This window comes from Salmo trutta, chromosome 13 (assembly GCF_901001165.1).
Source record: "Salmo trutta chromosome 13, fSalTru1.1, whole genome shotgun sequence".
In the NCBI taxonomy this organism is placed as follows: domain Eukaryota; kingdom Metazoa; phylum Chordata; class Actinopteri; order Salmoniformes; family Salmonidae; genus Salmo; species Salmo trutta.
In genome coordinates, this window is record NC_042969.1 from 777,526 (window position 1) to 793,474 (window position 15,949).

Consider the following 15,949-nt stretch of genomic DNA (forward strand, 5'->3'; position numbering starts at 1 on the left):
ACAAATACTTTCTGTGGCACACGTCAGAGTTAAATACTTTCTATAGAACAAGCTTCACGTCAGGATAGGCAACCGAAATTAATAATAAATGTATATGTGTTATATTAAACATAGAGGATGGGAGTAATATGTTGGTAAGCAATAAACATTTCAGAAAAACTTCGGCTGAATTAGTATCCTTACATTTTCAAAAATACTAGTCGAATTAGACATGGGAGAGATGACGAATTTTGGCAAAGAGATTTATGTATAGACTAATACAAAATTAGTAGCGGATTTCAGTACGGGCGACATGGGCAGCCACCCAGGGCGGCATCTTGCCGGGGACGACACCGGGCGCCATACAAGCTAGAACAGTCACATACACTTGAAACAAATAGCCAAATCGAAAACTGCTTTCTGCTACTAAAATCAGTGAAATGTAGGCTAAACTGACAACGGAGTGAAGAGCAGAAATCTCAACAAGCAAGCAAGACGCAGCAATGAAGAACGCGAAGGGGGGGAATTCTGGCAGGGGGAGACTTTCGGCACAACATCGGAACGAAACAGTCCAAAACAGAGGTGCCAGATCCTTGTGCAGTATGATGAGGCTTTGTACTGAAGGCCTACTTCTGTAATATATAGCATTTGGTTCTATTCCACACTCCTAAACATAAGGTGGCAGTGTTCAAAATTAGGACCTATACTTCTGCATCAGCGACTGGTCTTTACGAAGGAGTGCTACCGGCTTCGTTCTTCCTTTTTTTTCGTCTGGATCGGGTCGTTACAATGGTATGAAACTTCACCATGAATACGCTTAAAACATCTACTGTAATCTTTGAAATATACATACACTTGCTACGTTCTAAAGTACCTAATGTGTGAACGCAATAGTTAGGGACACATTATTAGTGATTGTATCTATATATCCCAATATAGTTGCCTATAACAAAACTCGAGCGAATGGTTACATCGATGATATCGCTAGCTACATGAAATCGCTCATATTATTGTATTTTTGGCAACATAATTAAGTTGGTATTGCCATTTTAGATGTGCATCATTGCTAAGTACTTGTTAACGTTTTTAAACATAGCAAATGCACTATAGGCTGGTCATCAAGTAGCTAAGTGGTGGGCGTTATGGAGACAATGGTGTCTACGTTACCTTATAGATCCAGGTGGTCACCAAAGCGATTGTTGGTAGACTTGATTATACAACTTTGTGGCGGAAAGTATGCACATGTAACTAGTATTTTGAACAAAAATGCCATATAGATGGGAAAAGGCTCTTGTCTGGGTAGTAGCCCCTTAGGTTGAATGGTAGTGACCTGACCACCATACTGGATATTTGTTGTGAAGCCCAGTGTTCAGTGAATGAATACGAATGCAGAGCTACTGTAAATGACAATGTACCATACTACTGCACTGTCGGTGTAGATGTTTCTAAATTAATGTTTGTGTGATTCAGGTGAACGTACCAAAGACACGCAGGACCTACTGCAAGAAGTGCAAGAGGCACCAGCTTCACAAAGTTACCCAGTACAAGAAGGGAAAGGATTCCCTCTATGCACAGGGTGAGTTTCAAGTCTCAAAATGAGCATTGGCAGGTAGCATTGACCGCAATGTGTTCCAAGATAAGTAATTGATATCTGTGTTTTAGGTAAGAGAAGATATGACAGAAAGCAGTCCGGTTACGGTGGACAGACCAAGCCTATTTTCCGCAAAAAGGTGAGTTTGCGAAGCTTTGTGTGTACTGGAAACGTTACCAAAGGGTACCTTATCAGTTAACACTTTTATTTGAGTAACCCCAACAGTACAGTTGTCATGGACAACCACAAGTGTGGGTCTGGGGCAACATAACTGTACTTTGGTGGTTACTCAAGGAAAGGAATTGAACCACTGGTATAAGGTACCCTACAATGTATCCAATAATGTATACTACAAATGTAGACTGTGCAGGCCGTTGTCAGCGAGCCTTGGCCTGTAGTGACTTTGTCCTTTCCTAAAGTGTCTGCTAGAGATAACTGGGATGGTTTGAGGCCCTGCTGTTTCTCCTCCATGGCAAGGTTATAGGTAAACCTCAGACAACTTAATGAATGCTTCTGTTTTTTTCCTTTATTTTTTCCACATACACTACCGTTCAAAAGTTTGGGGTCACTTAGAAATGTCCTTGTTTTTGAAAGAAAAGCGAAAAAAATGTCCATTTAAAATAACATCAAATTGATCAGAAATATAGTGTAGATGTTGTAAATGACTATTGTAGCTGGAAATGGCTGATTTTTAATGGAATATCTACATAGGTGTACAAGAGGCCCATTATCAGCAACCACCATTATCAGCAACCATCACAGTCTGAGATATGGCTTGTTCTTTGCAACTCTGCCTAGAAGGCCAGCATCCCGGAGTCGCCTCTTCAGTGTTGATGTTGAGACTGGTGTTTTGCGAGTACTATTTAATTTCTTATGGCACAAATCCCGTTAACTTCTTTGGGCTAGAGGGTAATATTTGGATGATTGAGGTGCTCAAAGTAAACTGCCTGTTACTCAGGCCCAGAAGCTATGATATGCATATAATGTGTAGATTTGGATAGAAAACACTCTAAAGTTTCCCAAACTGTTCAAATAATGTCTGTGAGTATAACAGAACTCATATGGCAGGAAAAAACCTGAGGAGAATCCATCCGGAATGTTTTTGTTTTTGAGGTGTCTGCCCATCCAAATCCTTGTTTATGGGAAAATCAAAGGTATACCTCCCAGATTGCAGTTCCTAGGGCTTTCACTAGATGTCAACAGTCTTTAGAAATAGTTTCAGGCTTCTATCCCAGCTTCTGGGCCTGAGTAACAGGCAGTTTACTTTGGGCACGTCCGTCATCCGAAATACCGAATACTGCCACCGGCCCTCAAGAAGTTAATGAAGCTGCCAGTTGAGGACTTGTGAGGCGTCTGTTTTTCAAACTAGACAATCAAATGTACTTGTCCTCTTGCTCCTCTTTCTATTCTGGTTTGCGCTGTTCTGTGAAGGGAGTAGTACAGTGTTGTACGAGATCTTCAGTTTCTTGGCAATTTCTTGCATGGAATAGCCATCATTTCTCCGAACAAGAATAGACTGATGGAGTTTCAGAAGAAAGTAATTTTTTTCTGGACATTTTGAGGCTGTAATCGAACCCACAAATGCTGATGCTCCAGATACTCAATTAGTGTAAAGAAGGCCAGTTTTATTGCTTCTTTAATCAGGACAACAGTTTTCAGCTGTGCTAACATAATTGCAAAAGGGTTTTCTAATGATCAATTAGCCTTTTAAAATGATCAACTTGGATTAGCTAACACAACATGCCATTCGAACACAGGAGTGATGGTTGCTGATAATGGGCCTCTGTACGCCTATGTAGATATTACATAAAAAATCATGTGTGCTTGAATCCTGGATTATTTTCTAAATTTGTTACATGGATTCTCTCCTCAGGCTAAGACTACAAAGAAGATTGTGTTAAGGCTGGAGTGCGTGGAGCCCAACTGCAGGGCCAAGAGAATGGTGCCCATCAAGAGATGCAAACACTTTGAGCTGGGAGGTGACAAGAAGAGAAAGGTAAGCAAGTACAAACTCTCATTCCAACGAAGTAGTGAAACACTGCTTTTCCTGGACAATGTTTATTCGGCTTCTGGAAAGGGTTGTGTATTTGTTCCAGAACCATAAAAAGCAACGTATATGGTTTGTGGACGTCTAAATTACGTTTATTGTTAATCAGTGACATTTGACACGTGGTTCAACTATTGATACACGTCTTTGCTCATTCACTTTAGATCGTTCCTCTGTATACAGTTTAGTAAATTCCAAACATACATGCTTCCTCAGAAGTCTCTGTGGTTAAGATACTGCCTAGAGAGGAATTGGTAATAGCACACTGAAGGCCTTCACTGGCCAGCCGTGTGCTACTCTGGAACGGTTTGCCTTTTAGATATGCCCTAAAGAATGTTAACAAGTCCTAATTAATTTTGCCTAGATTTGTCAGATTTAAAGATGATTGGATTCGGAAGCAGTGTTTGTATTTTTCATTTTTGGAAAGGTGAACGTGAATGATTAATTGTGCTGTTTGAATATCTATGAGCTGTCTTGTAAAACATTTTCATTTTCTCCTTTCAGGGCCAGGTCATCCAGTTCTAGACTGTGGCTCAATTCGTTGGGTGGACTTGTCACTTTTTTCAATAAATGTATTGAAATTGTACCCGCTGCAATCTCTCCTTAACTGTATCTTAGTGGTTAAAATGTGGCAATTAAAGATGGTGTGTATATAGATTAGAGGTAGACCGATTAATCGGCATGGCCGATTAATTAGGACCAAGTTTAAGTTTTCATAACAATCGGTAATCTGCATTTTTGGATGCCAATTATGGCCGATTACATTGCACTCCACGAGTAGACTGCTTGGCAGGCTGACCACCTGTTACGCGAGTGCAGCAAGGAGCCAAGGTAAGTTGCTAGCTAACATTAAACTTATCTTATAAAAAACAATCAATCTTAACATAATCACTAGTTAACTACACATGGTTGATGATATTACTAGTTTAACTAGCTTGTCCTGCGTTGCAAATAATCAATGCGGTGTCTGTTAATTTATCATCGAACCACAGCCTACTTCGCCAAACGAGTGATGATTTAACAAGCACATTCGCGAAAAATGCACTGTCGTTGCCCCAATGTACCTAACCATAAACATCAATGCCTTTCTTAAAATCAATACACAAGTATATATTTTTTTACCTGCATATTTAAGAAATTCATGTTAGCAGGCAATATTAACTAGGGAAATTGTGTCACTTCTCTTGCGTTCTGTGCAAGCAGAGTCAGGGTATATGCAGCAGTTTGGTCCGCCTGACTCGTTGCGAACTGTGTGAAGACCATTTCTTCCTAACAAAGACCGTAATTAATTTGCCAGAATTTTACATAACATTGAAGGTTGTGAAATGTAACAGCAATATTTAGACTTATGGATGCCACCCGTTCGATAAAATACGGAACGGTTCCGTATTTCACTGAAAGAATAAACGTTTTGTTTACTAAATTATAGTTTCCGAATTTGACCATATTAATGACCTAAGGCTTGTATTTCTGTGTGTTTTACTATATTATAATTAAGTCAATGATTTGATAGAGCAGTCTGACTGAGCGGTGGTTGGCAGCAGCAGGCTCGTAAGCATTAATTCAAACAGCAGCTCTAGGGATGCACAGCGCTGTTTATGACTTCAAGCCTATCAACTCCTTAGATTAGGCTGGCAATACTAAAGTGCCTATAAGAACATCCAATAGTCAAAGGTATATGAAATACAAATGGTGTATATATATATATATATAGAGAGAGAGTCCTATAATAACTACAACCTCAAACTTCTTAACTGGGAATATTGAAGACTCATTTTAAAAGAAACCACCAGCTTTCATATGTTCTGAGCAAGGAACTTAAATGTTAGGTTTTTTTACATGGCACATATTGCACAGGAGAAATACTACAGATATAACAGACTGACCCTATTGTACTTTCTTCTCCAACACTGTTTTTGCATTATTTAAACCAAATTGAACATGTTTCATTATTCATTTGAGACTAAATTGATTTTTATTTATGTATTATATTAAGTTAAAATATAAGTGTTCATTCAGTATTGTTGTAATTGTCATTATTACATATATATATATATATATATATATAAAAATTGTCCGATTAATCGGTATCAGCTTTTTTTGGTCCTCCAATAATCGGTATTGGCGTTGAAAAATCATAATCGGTCGACCTCTAATATAGATATGTAATTGGCCATCCAGTGAAATGTTTAGTTGCCATTAGAAACGTACAAATCTAATTTGTCACATGCGTGTTACAATGGCATCAACCGAAGTGTAACCACTCCAGAAAACACCAACTAAATAACCTCTCCGAAAGTAGTTAAAGCATGTTACAGTACATTGCAGTATATATTCACTCTGGTGAATAACCATGCCTCAATCATATCCTTATGCGCTGTCTTACCCCATCAGAATCCAAAATATTAAGTTAATCTTGCGTCCATATCCTGGAATTTTGGGTGATTACATTTCTCTAGCCCATCCCCAAGTTTACCGAAAAGGTTTGGCAGGGTGACAACGTTTTGAGATTTGAATTCCAGATTCATATCAAGACACTGAAATAACATGTTTTACTTTGGTACAACAATCAGGTAAAATTGTTACAGTACTGCTGTTATTTGATATCTGAACATTCAGGTGTTAGCCAGCCAGCAAATCTCCCTTTTTGTGACCAGAACAATTGGAATACAGAACATGGACAATTTACTAACTCATTCCATACTTCATTTTTATTTACTTTATTATTTAAAAAAAACCTCAGGACTTGAGGTTCAATCTTTCTAGGGTAGGGATGCCAACAAATAACCTATTCAAGAGGGCGTATACATGTCTCTTTAGCACGTAAACACCACCTAGAATTAAAACATAAAAAGGCAATGTAACTTTAGCTGCGTTTACACAGGCACCCCGATTCTGATATTTTCTCAATTGACCAATTGGATCAGCTCTGAAAAAGATCTGTGACGCCCAATTAGTAAGGAAATGGAACAATTAGGCTGCTTATGTAAACGCAGCCTTTCTGTGCCTGTGAGTTAGTGCTGAGCCAGGGCCCATATGCTTGTCTGCTAGCAAGATTATACTAAAGAACTGAGTTGTGTGTTTGACATGTCCTTCCATAATTGCCATTGGGTCTTGAAGTCACCCTTGATGGGAGTGACAGTTGACAGTGCTGTGCCAGAAGGGTTGACAACCACTACCAGTTTGCTGAGGGTTAGGACCCCTAGCTCCTTGTAGCTGGGCAGGACCTGGTGACACACTGGGGGTGTCAGATCTTCCAGCTAGGCACTGTGGGAAGGGTGTGGGGAAAGCCTCTGGCACCGCCATCTGCTTGTTCATCACTGCCAGAGCCAACCGGACGCCAGACAAGAATCTCTCCCACACCTGATTTTTTTAATATATATATATATATAATGATGTGAACTGTAGGCAGTGGTGTAAAAGTACCCAATTGTCATACTTGAGTAAAAGTATAGATACCTTAATAGAAAGTTACTCAAGTAAAACTCACCCAGTAAACTACTACTTGATTAAAAGTATTTGGTTCTAAATATACTTAAGTATCAAAAGAAAGTATGAACAATTTCAAATTCCTTCTATTAAGCAAGGCAGGCGGGACCATTTTCTTGTTTTTAAAATGTATGGATAGCCAGGGGCACACTCCAACACTCAGACATAATTTACAAAATATGCATTTGCTAGTGAGCCCGCCAGATCAGAGGCAGAAGGCATGACCATGTGTTGTCTCGATAAGTCCGTGAATTGGACCATTTTCCTGTCCTGCTACGCATTCTAAATGTAACGAGTACTTTTGGGTGTCAGGGAAAATGTATGGAGGAAAAAGTACATTATTTTCTTTAGGAATGTAGTAAAGTAAAAATTGTCAAAATATAAATAGTGAAGTACAGATACCAAAAAAAAAGAGTTAATAGTACTGACTGTAGGGAACTTACACAATAAGAACTACAATGCCACTGAATGTAACTTTTGCATTTGTCAATTTTACAGTGTCACCTGCTTTATAGTCAGTATCATATTGCCAGTAGATGGCAGTATATACAAAGACATTGCTTGACTGTCTGATGTGGCTACACAACAGGTTAATGCCGTGTGGTTGAATGCATGATATTACACCGAACAAAACAATTTGTAAAACATGTAAAGTATTGGTCCCATGAGCTGAACTAAAAGACCCCAGAAATGTTCCATATGCACAAAGCATTTTTCTCTCATTCTGTGCACAAATGTTTACATCCCTTTTCCAAGATAATCCATCCACCTGTTAAACAGCATGATCATTACACAGGCATGCCTTGTACTGGGGACAAAAGACCACTCCGTTTTGTCACACAACACAATGCTACAGATGTTTTGAGGGAGAGTACAATTTGCATGCTGTCTGCAGGAATGTCCACCAGAGCTGTTTGGCACCAGATCATTTAATGTTCATTCTTCTACCATAAGCTGCCTCCAGCATTGTTTTAGAGAGTGGCAGTACGTCCAACCGGCCTTAACTGTGGACCATGTGTAACCATGCCAGCCCAGGATCTCCACATCCGGCTTCTTCACCTCTGTTATCGTCTGTGACCAGCCACCTGGACAGCTGACAACTGGGATTGCACAACCGAAGAATTTCTGCACAAACTGTCAAAAACCGTCTCAGGAAAGCTCATCTGCATGCTCATCGTCCTCACCAGGGTCTTGACCTGACTGCAGTTCGACGTTGTAACCGACTTCAGTGGGCAAATGCTCACCTTCAATGGCCACTGGCACGCTGGAGAAGTGTGCTCTTCACAGATGAATCCTGGTTTCAACTATACTGGGCAGATGGCAGACGTGTGTGTGAGTGGGTTGCTGATGTTAACGTTGTGAACAGAGTGCCCCATGGTGGCGGTGGGTTTATGTTATGGGCAGGCATAAATAAGGTACGGACAACGAACACAATTGCATTTTATTGAGATCCTGAGTCTTATTGTCGTGCCATTCATCCCCTGCCATCACCTCATGTTTCACCATGATAATGCATGGCCCCATGTCGCAAGGATCTGTAAACAATTCTTGGATGCTGAAAATGTCCCAGTTCTTCCATGTTTGGGATGCTCTGGATCGTCAACGTGTTCCAGTTCCCGACCATATCAGCAACTTCGCACATCCATTGAAGAGGAGTGGGATAACATTCCATGGGTCACAGTCAACCGCCTGATCAACTCTATGCAAAGGCGATGTGTGGTCATACTAGATACTGACTGGTTTTCTGATCCATGCCCCTACTTTTTTTAAGGTATCTGTGAGGCATTAGCTTGGGGGCTCACGAGTGGCGCAGTGGTCTAAGGCACTGCATCTCAGTTCTAGAGGCATCACTAGAGACACCCTGGTTCGAATCCAGGCTGTATCACAACCAGCCATGATCGGGAGTGCCATAGGTCGGCGCACAATTGGCCCAGCGTTGTCCGGGTTTGGCCGGTGTAGGCAGTCAATGTAAATAAGAATTTATTCTTAACTGACTTGCCTAGTTAAATAAAGGTAAATATATACTTTTTAAAAAAAATACTCATTCCAGGGTTTTTCTTTATTTTTTACTATATTGTGGAATAATAGTGAAGACATTAAAACTATGAAATAACACATGGAATCCTGTAGTAACCCAAAAAGTGTTAAACAAATCAAAATATATTTTATATTTGAGGTTCTTCAAAGTAGCCACCCTTTGATGCAATTAAATCAAATCAAATGTATTTATATAGCCCTTCTTACCTCAGCTGAATCCACAAAGTGCTATACAGAAACACAGCCTAAAACCCCAAACAGCAAGCAATGCAGGTGTAGAAGCACGGTGGCTAGGAAAAACTTCCTAGAAAGGCCAAAACCTAGGAAGAAACCTAGAGAGGAACCAGGCTATGAGGGGTGGCCAGTCCTTTTCTGGCTGTGCCAGGTGGAGATTATAACAGAACATGGCCAAGATGTTCAAATGTTCATAAATTACCAGCATGGTCAAATAATAATAATCACAGTAGTTGTCGAGGGTGCAACAGGTCAGCACCTCAGGAGTAAATGTCAGTTGGCTTTCATAGCCTATCATTGAGAGTATCTCTACCGCTCCTGCAGTCTCTAGAGAGTTGAAAACAGCAGGCCTGGGACAGGTAGCACATTCGGTGAACAGGTCAGGGTTCCATAGCCGCAGGCAGAACAGTTGAAACTGGAGCAGCAGCACGTCCAGGTGGACTGGGGACAACAAGGAGTCATCATGCCAGGTAGTCCTGAGGCATGGTCCTAGGGCTCAGGCCCTCCGAGAGAGAGAAAGAGAGAATTAGAGAGAGCATAATGACATTCACACAGGACACCGGATAAGACAGGAGAAATACTCCAGATATAACAGACTGACCTTAGCCCCCCGACACAAACTACTGCAGCATAAATACTGGAGGCTGAGACAGGAGGGGTCAGGAGACACTGTGGCCCCATCCGATGACACCCCCGGACAGTGCCAAACAGGCAGGATATAACCCCACCCACTTTGCCAAAGCACAGCCCCAACACCACTAGAGGGATATCTTCAACCACCAACTTACCATCCTGAGACAAGGCCGAGTATAGCGGGGAACCGGCCAGGTAGAGACAGCAAGGGCGGTTCGTTTCTCCAGTGCCTTTCCGTTCACCTTCACACTCCTGGGCCAGACTACACTCAATCATAGGACCTACTGAAGAGATGAGTCTTCAATAAAGACTTAAAGGTTGAGACCGAGTCTGAGTCTCTCACATGGGTAGGCAGACCATTCCATAAAAATGGAGTTCTATGGGAGAAAGCCCTGCCTCCAGCTGTTTGCTTAGAAATTCTAGGGACAATTAGGAGGCCTGCGTTTTGTGACCATAGCGTACGTGTAGGTATGTACGGCAGGACCAAATCGGAACGATAGGTAGGAGCAAGCCCATGTAATGCTTTGAAGGTTAGCAGTAAAACCTTGAAAATCAGCCCTTGCCTTAACAGGAAGCCAGTGTAGGGAGGCTAGCACTGCAGTAATATGATAAAAATGTTGGGTTCTAGTCAGGATTCTAGCAGCCGTATTTCGCACTTAATGAAGTTTATTTAGTGCTTTATCCGGGTAGCCGGAAAGTAGAGCATTGCAGTAGTCTAACCTAGATGTGACAAAAGCATGGATTCATTTTTCTGTGTTATTTTTCGACAGAAAATGTCTGATTTTTGCAATGTTACGTAGATGGAAAAAAGCTGTCCTTGAAACTTGATATGTTCGTCAAAAGAGAGATCAGGGTCCAGAGTAACGCCGAGGTCCTTCACAGTTTTATTTGAGACGACTGTACAACCATCAAGATTAATTGTCAGATTCAACAGAAGATCTCTTTGTTTCTTGGGACTTAGAACAAGCATCTCTGTTTTGTCCGTTTAAAAGTAGGACGTTTGCAGCCATCCACTTCCTTATGTCTGAAATACAGGCTTCCAGTGAGGGCAATTTTGGGGCTTCACCATGTTTTATCGAAATGTACAGCTGTGTGTCATCCGCATAGCAGTGAAAGTTAACATTATGTTTTCGAATGACATCCCCAAGAGGTAAAATATATAAGATCTAAACCAGGCCAGAACTTGTCCGTGTAGACCAATTTGGGTTTCCAATCTCTCCAAAAGAATGTGGTGCTCGATGGTATCAAAGCAGCACTAAGGTCTAGGAGCACGAGGACAGATGCAGAGCTTCGGTCTGATGCCATTAAAAGGTCATTTACCACCTTCACAAGTGCAGTCTCAGTGCTATGATGGGGTCTAAAACCAGACTAAAGCGTTTTGTATACATTGTTTGTTTTCAGGAAGGGATTTTTCTCTTTTTTTTGAGAGTAATGGGAGATTCGATATAGGCCGATAGTTTTTTTTAGATTTTCTAGGTCAAGGTTTGGCTTTTTCAAGAGAGGCTTTATTACTGCCCCTTTTAGTGAGTTTGGTACACATCCCGTGGATACAGAGCTGTTTATTATGGTCAACATAGGAGGGCCAAGCACAGGAAGCAGCTCTTTCAGTAGTTTATTATGCAGCTTGAAAGTTTAGAGGCCATGATTATTTTCATCATTGTGTCAAGAGATATAGTACTAAAACACTTGAGTGTCTCCCTTCATCCTAGGTCCTGGCAGAGTTGTGCAGACTCAGGACAACTGAGCTTTGGAGGAATACACAGATTTAAAGAGGAGTCCGTAATTTGCTTTCTAATGATCATGATCTTTTCCTCAAAGAAGTTCATGAATGTATTACTGCTGAAGTGAGAGCCATCCTCTCTTGGGGAATGCTGCTTTTTAGTTAGTTTTGCGACAGTATCAAAAATACATTTTGGATTGTTCTTATTTTCCTCAATTAAGTTGGGAAAAAGGATGATCGAGCAGCAGTGAGGGTTCTTCGATACTCTTCGATAATTACTATGGTCCCGTGTCACAGTCGACATTGCACATGTATCCAACTTATTTTAGGCTTGAGTGCGAGACCCTCCCGTTAGGCAAGATTAGACGGCGCGCACTGAATTTGGGGCAGCATTTTGTAAATTGGCTGCAGCCCTCAGGAGCCCCTGATTGGCTACTACACCGCTGGCGGTGCCCCAGCCATCAGCTCATAGCCATTGCTGCAGCCATTGCTCCACCCCATTCCCATTTCTCCCGAAGTTCACTGGGATTATCCAATTGTGAAACATGAATAAAAATTAATCTTCCAATAAACTATTGTATGGTTTAAAAATATATACTACAAACACAACCATTAAAGAGGCAGAAACTCAATTTCGAGGCTCATGTAACAATGTGCGCTGAGAGTTGGGGAGTGAGTGTTAATAAATAAATGAAAAGTAAAATAAAACAAGAAACACGAACAATGCACAGACAGGAAACAGAAACAATGGCGTCTGCGGAAGGAACCAAAGGGAGTGACATATATAGGGCAGGTAATCAAGGAAGTGATGGAGTCTAGGTGAGTGATGACGCTCTGGCCTGCTCGCCTCCCTACCTCTGAGGAAGCACAGTTCCCGCTCAGCCCAGTCAAAACTGTTCGCTGCCCTGGCACCCCAATGGTGGAACAAGCTCCCTCACGACGCCAGGACAGCGGAGTCAATCACCACCTTCCGGAGACACCTGAAACCCCACCTCTTTAAGGAATACCTGGGATAGGATAAAGTAATCCTTCTAACCCCCCCCCTAAAAGATTTAGATGCACTATTGTAAAGTGGTTGTTCCACTGGATATCATAAGGTGAATGCACCAATTTGTAAGTCGCTCTGGATAAGAGCGTCTGCTAAATGACTTAAATGTAAATGTAGGTGCGCGTAACAATGGTGACAGGTGTGCGTCATAATGAGCAGCCTGGTGACCCAGAGAGGGAGCACACGTGACAGTACCCCCTCCCCGAATTGTGGCTCCGGCATCAGGACGCTGACCAAAATGACCACCAAAATGACAAACCCGGGGATCAGGGTGAGGCGCCGAAACCTGTCAGTCCGGCTGAGACGCGGGAGCATGGTGACCTAGAACGCTGGACGGTACCCCCTCCCCAGCGTGTCCGGCTCCAGCCGCAGGACGCCAACCCAAGGGACGATCCCGGGGAACAAGAGTGGACCGGTCACCCCTGCTGATGCGCAGGAACCTGACGCCGGCTGGGATGCAGGAACCTGACAGACCCGGCTGAGGTAGGAGAGCCTGACCAGCCGGCTGAGGCAGGGGAGCCTGGCGATCCGGCTGAGGCAGTGGAGCCTGGCGATCCATCTGACACATGAGAGCCTGACGAGCCGGCGGAGGCAGGGGAGCCTGGCGATCCGGCTGAGGCAGGGGAGCCTGGCGATCCGGCTGAGGCATGAGAGCCTGGCGATCCGGCTGAGGCATGAGAGCCTGGCGATCCGGCTGAGGCATGAGAGCCTGGCGATCCGGCTGAGGCATGAGAGCCTGGCGATCCGGCTGAGGCATGAGAGCCTGACGAGCCGGCTGAGGCATGAGAGCCTGGCGATCCATCTGAGGCAGGGGAGCCTGGCGATCCATCTGAGGCAGGGGAGCCTGGCGATCCATCTGAGGCAGGGGAGCCTGGCGATCCATCTGAGGCAGGGGAGCCTGGCGATCCATCTGAGGCAGGGGAGCCTGGCGATCCATCTGAGGCAGGGGAGCCTGGCGATCCATCTGAGGCATGAGAGCCTGACGAGCCGGCGGAGGCAGGGGAGCCTGGCGAGCCATCGGAGGCATTAAAGCCTGTAGCGGCTCCCGGACTCGACGTCATTCCATCTGACACAAAAATAAACAAAAAACACTCCCTGATGCTTCCCATAGGTGAGGCGTCATTCTGCACACGTGACAGTTCTGTAAACTGCAGGTTTCCTCCAGATTTTCAGTAAACAGAGGGAAACATTTCCCTGGTGTCCTGCAGCTCACCTGTCAGTCTCAACCCCAAGGTTAGCGGTTTAAAAGCCCACCATAATTGATGGTGCCTGGAGGTCACAGAGAGACAATATTTGTAACCAAATTTCTAAAACTCAGCAGAGCCTGTTCAGAAGGGAGGAGTGGAGGGAAGACAGCCTTCAGCAATCATTTCAGCCGTCCGGCTCCCTGTCCCTGTGGCTGAGGTTTCAATCATTCTGCTAGATTTACTCTCTTGGTTGAAGCCCCCGACCCCACCCCTCCCCCTCCAAAAAAACACACCTGCCTTTCAGGCTTTCAACATTGGCCAGGTGCCCTGGTTGAAAATAACTAAACAAACAGACTATGCTGAGAGGAGTTGACAAGCCGCAAGCAGCTCCTGGTCTATGGACTCTCAATGAATCACACTGAAGTTTCAGACAATAATACAGTCCAGAGTGTGATCAGTCCTCCAAGTGGGAAGGGAGGAACATTACTGAGAATTTTTGTAAAATGTTGGAAAAGTAGATAATAGACTGAAGGGAAACCCTCCCTTGAGCAACCTACACTCTTAGATAAAAGGGTTCCAAAAGGATTCTTCGGCTGTTCCCACAGGAGAACCCTTTGTGGTTTCCAGGTAGAACCATTTTTGGTTCCGGGTAGAACCCTCTGTGGAAAGAGTTCTACATGGAACCGAAAAAGGTTCTACATGGAACCAAAAGGGTTCTTTCTACCTGGAATCAAAAAGGGTTCTTCAAAGGTTTCTCCTATGTGGACAGCGGAAGAACACTTTAAGGTTCTAAACAGCCCATTTCTTTCTAGGAATGTACTTTAAAATGTGCATGATTGCGAACATCCATTCCAAAAAAGCATAAGTGCACACTATTCTGCACACTACAGTAGCCTACATAGAAAATCCATACGGTTTCATTTTCACTAATCCCCCTCATTGATTCTGCATTTCTATAATTTGGTAATCTGAGAGAAATGAATTTACACTGAACAAAAATATAAACACAACATTTAAAGTGTTGGTACCATGTTTCATGAGCTGAAATAAATAAAATCACAGAAATGTTCCATATGCACCAAAAAATCTTATTTCTCTCAAATTTGTTTATATCCCTGTTAGTGAGCATTTCTTCCTTGCCAAGATATTCCATCCACCTGACAAGTGTGGCATATCAAGAAGCTGACTTTTATTTAACTAGGTAAGTCAGTTAAGAACACTTTCTTATTTTCAATGACAGCCTAGGAACAGTGGGTTAACTGCATTGTTCAGGGGTTGAAAAACAGAATTTTACCTTGTCAGCTCGGGATTCGATCTTGCAACCTTTCGGTTACTAGTCCAACGAGGATACAATCCCGATAACGGGATTGGTTGGACAACAACCAGTGAGATAGCACGGCGCGATATTCAAAACAAAATAATCTCAAAATTAAAAGTATTATACGGCATTTTAAAGATACTCTACTCGTTAATCCAATCACATTGTCCGATTTCAAAAAGGCTAAAAAAATAAAAACTTTCCAAGCACGATAGCCATCACAAAACCAGATATACAGCTAAAATTAAGCACTAACCTTTGACAATCTTCATCAGATGACACTCCTAGGACATCATGTTAGACAATACATGCATTTTTTGTTCGATCAAGTTTATATTTATATCCAAAAACCCAATTTTTACATTGGCGCGTGACGTTCAGAAAAAGTTCTCCCCCCATAACTGCGAATAGGCACATTTAATTTACGGAAGAACTCATAAACGTTGGAAAAATGTATAACAATTATTTAAATAATTAGAGATAATCTACTCCTTTATGCAACCATTTTGTCAGATTTCAAAATAACGTTACGGAAAAAGCACATTGTTCAATATTCTGAGTACAGAACTTAGCCTTCAATGCTAAGCTATACAGTTAGCCTACAACCACGGCGTCGACAAATCTCTAACAATATGTTCGAAATATTTACTTACCTTTGCTGATCTT

General features: G+C 42.5%; 1 protein-coding gene and 1 non-coding gene across 2 annotated transcripts; both read left to right on the plus strand.

The window, feature by feature from the left end:
• The first annotated feature begins 621 nt into the window (after positions 1 to 621).
• LOC115205049 (60S ribosomal protein L36a) lies at positions 622 to 4,203 on the plus strand. The gene is made up of 5 exons (XM_029770615.1): positions 622 to 771; positions 1,450 to 1,555; positions 1,642 to 1,709; positions 3,444 to 3,566; positions 4,122 to 4,203. The coding sequence occupies exons 1-5, from the start codon at positions 769 to 771 to the stop codon at positions 4,140 to 4,142; spliced, it is 321 nt and encodes a 106-aa protein (XP_029626475.1). The 5' UTR covers positions 622 to 768; the 3' UTR covers positions 4,143 to 4,203.
• LOC115206901 (small nucleolar RNA SNORA9) lies at positions 1,935 to 2,071 on the plus strand. Its single transcript, XR_003880881.1, has one exon. It is a non-coding gene; the product is annotated as a small nucleolar RNA SNORA9 (small nucleolar RNA).
• Positions 4,204 to 15,949: the final 11,746 nt, after the last annotated feature.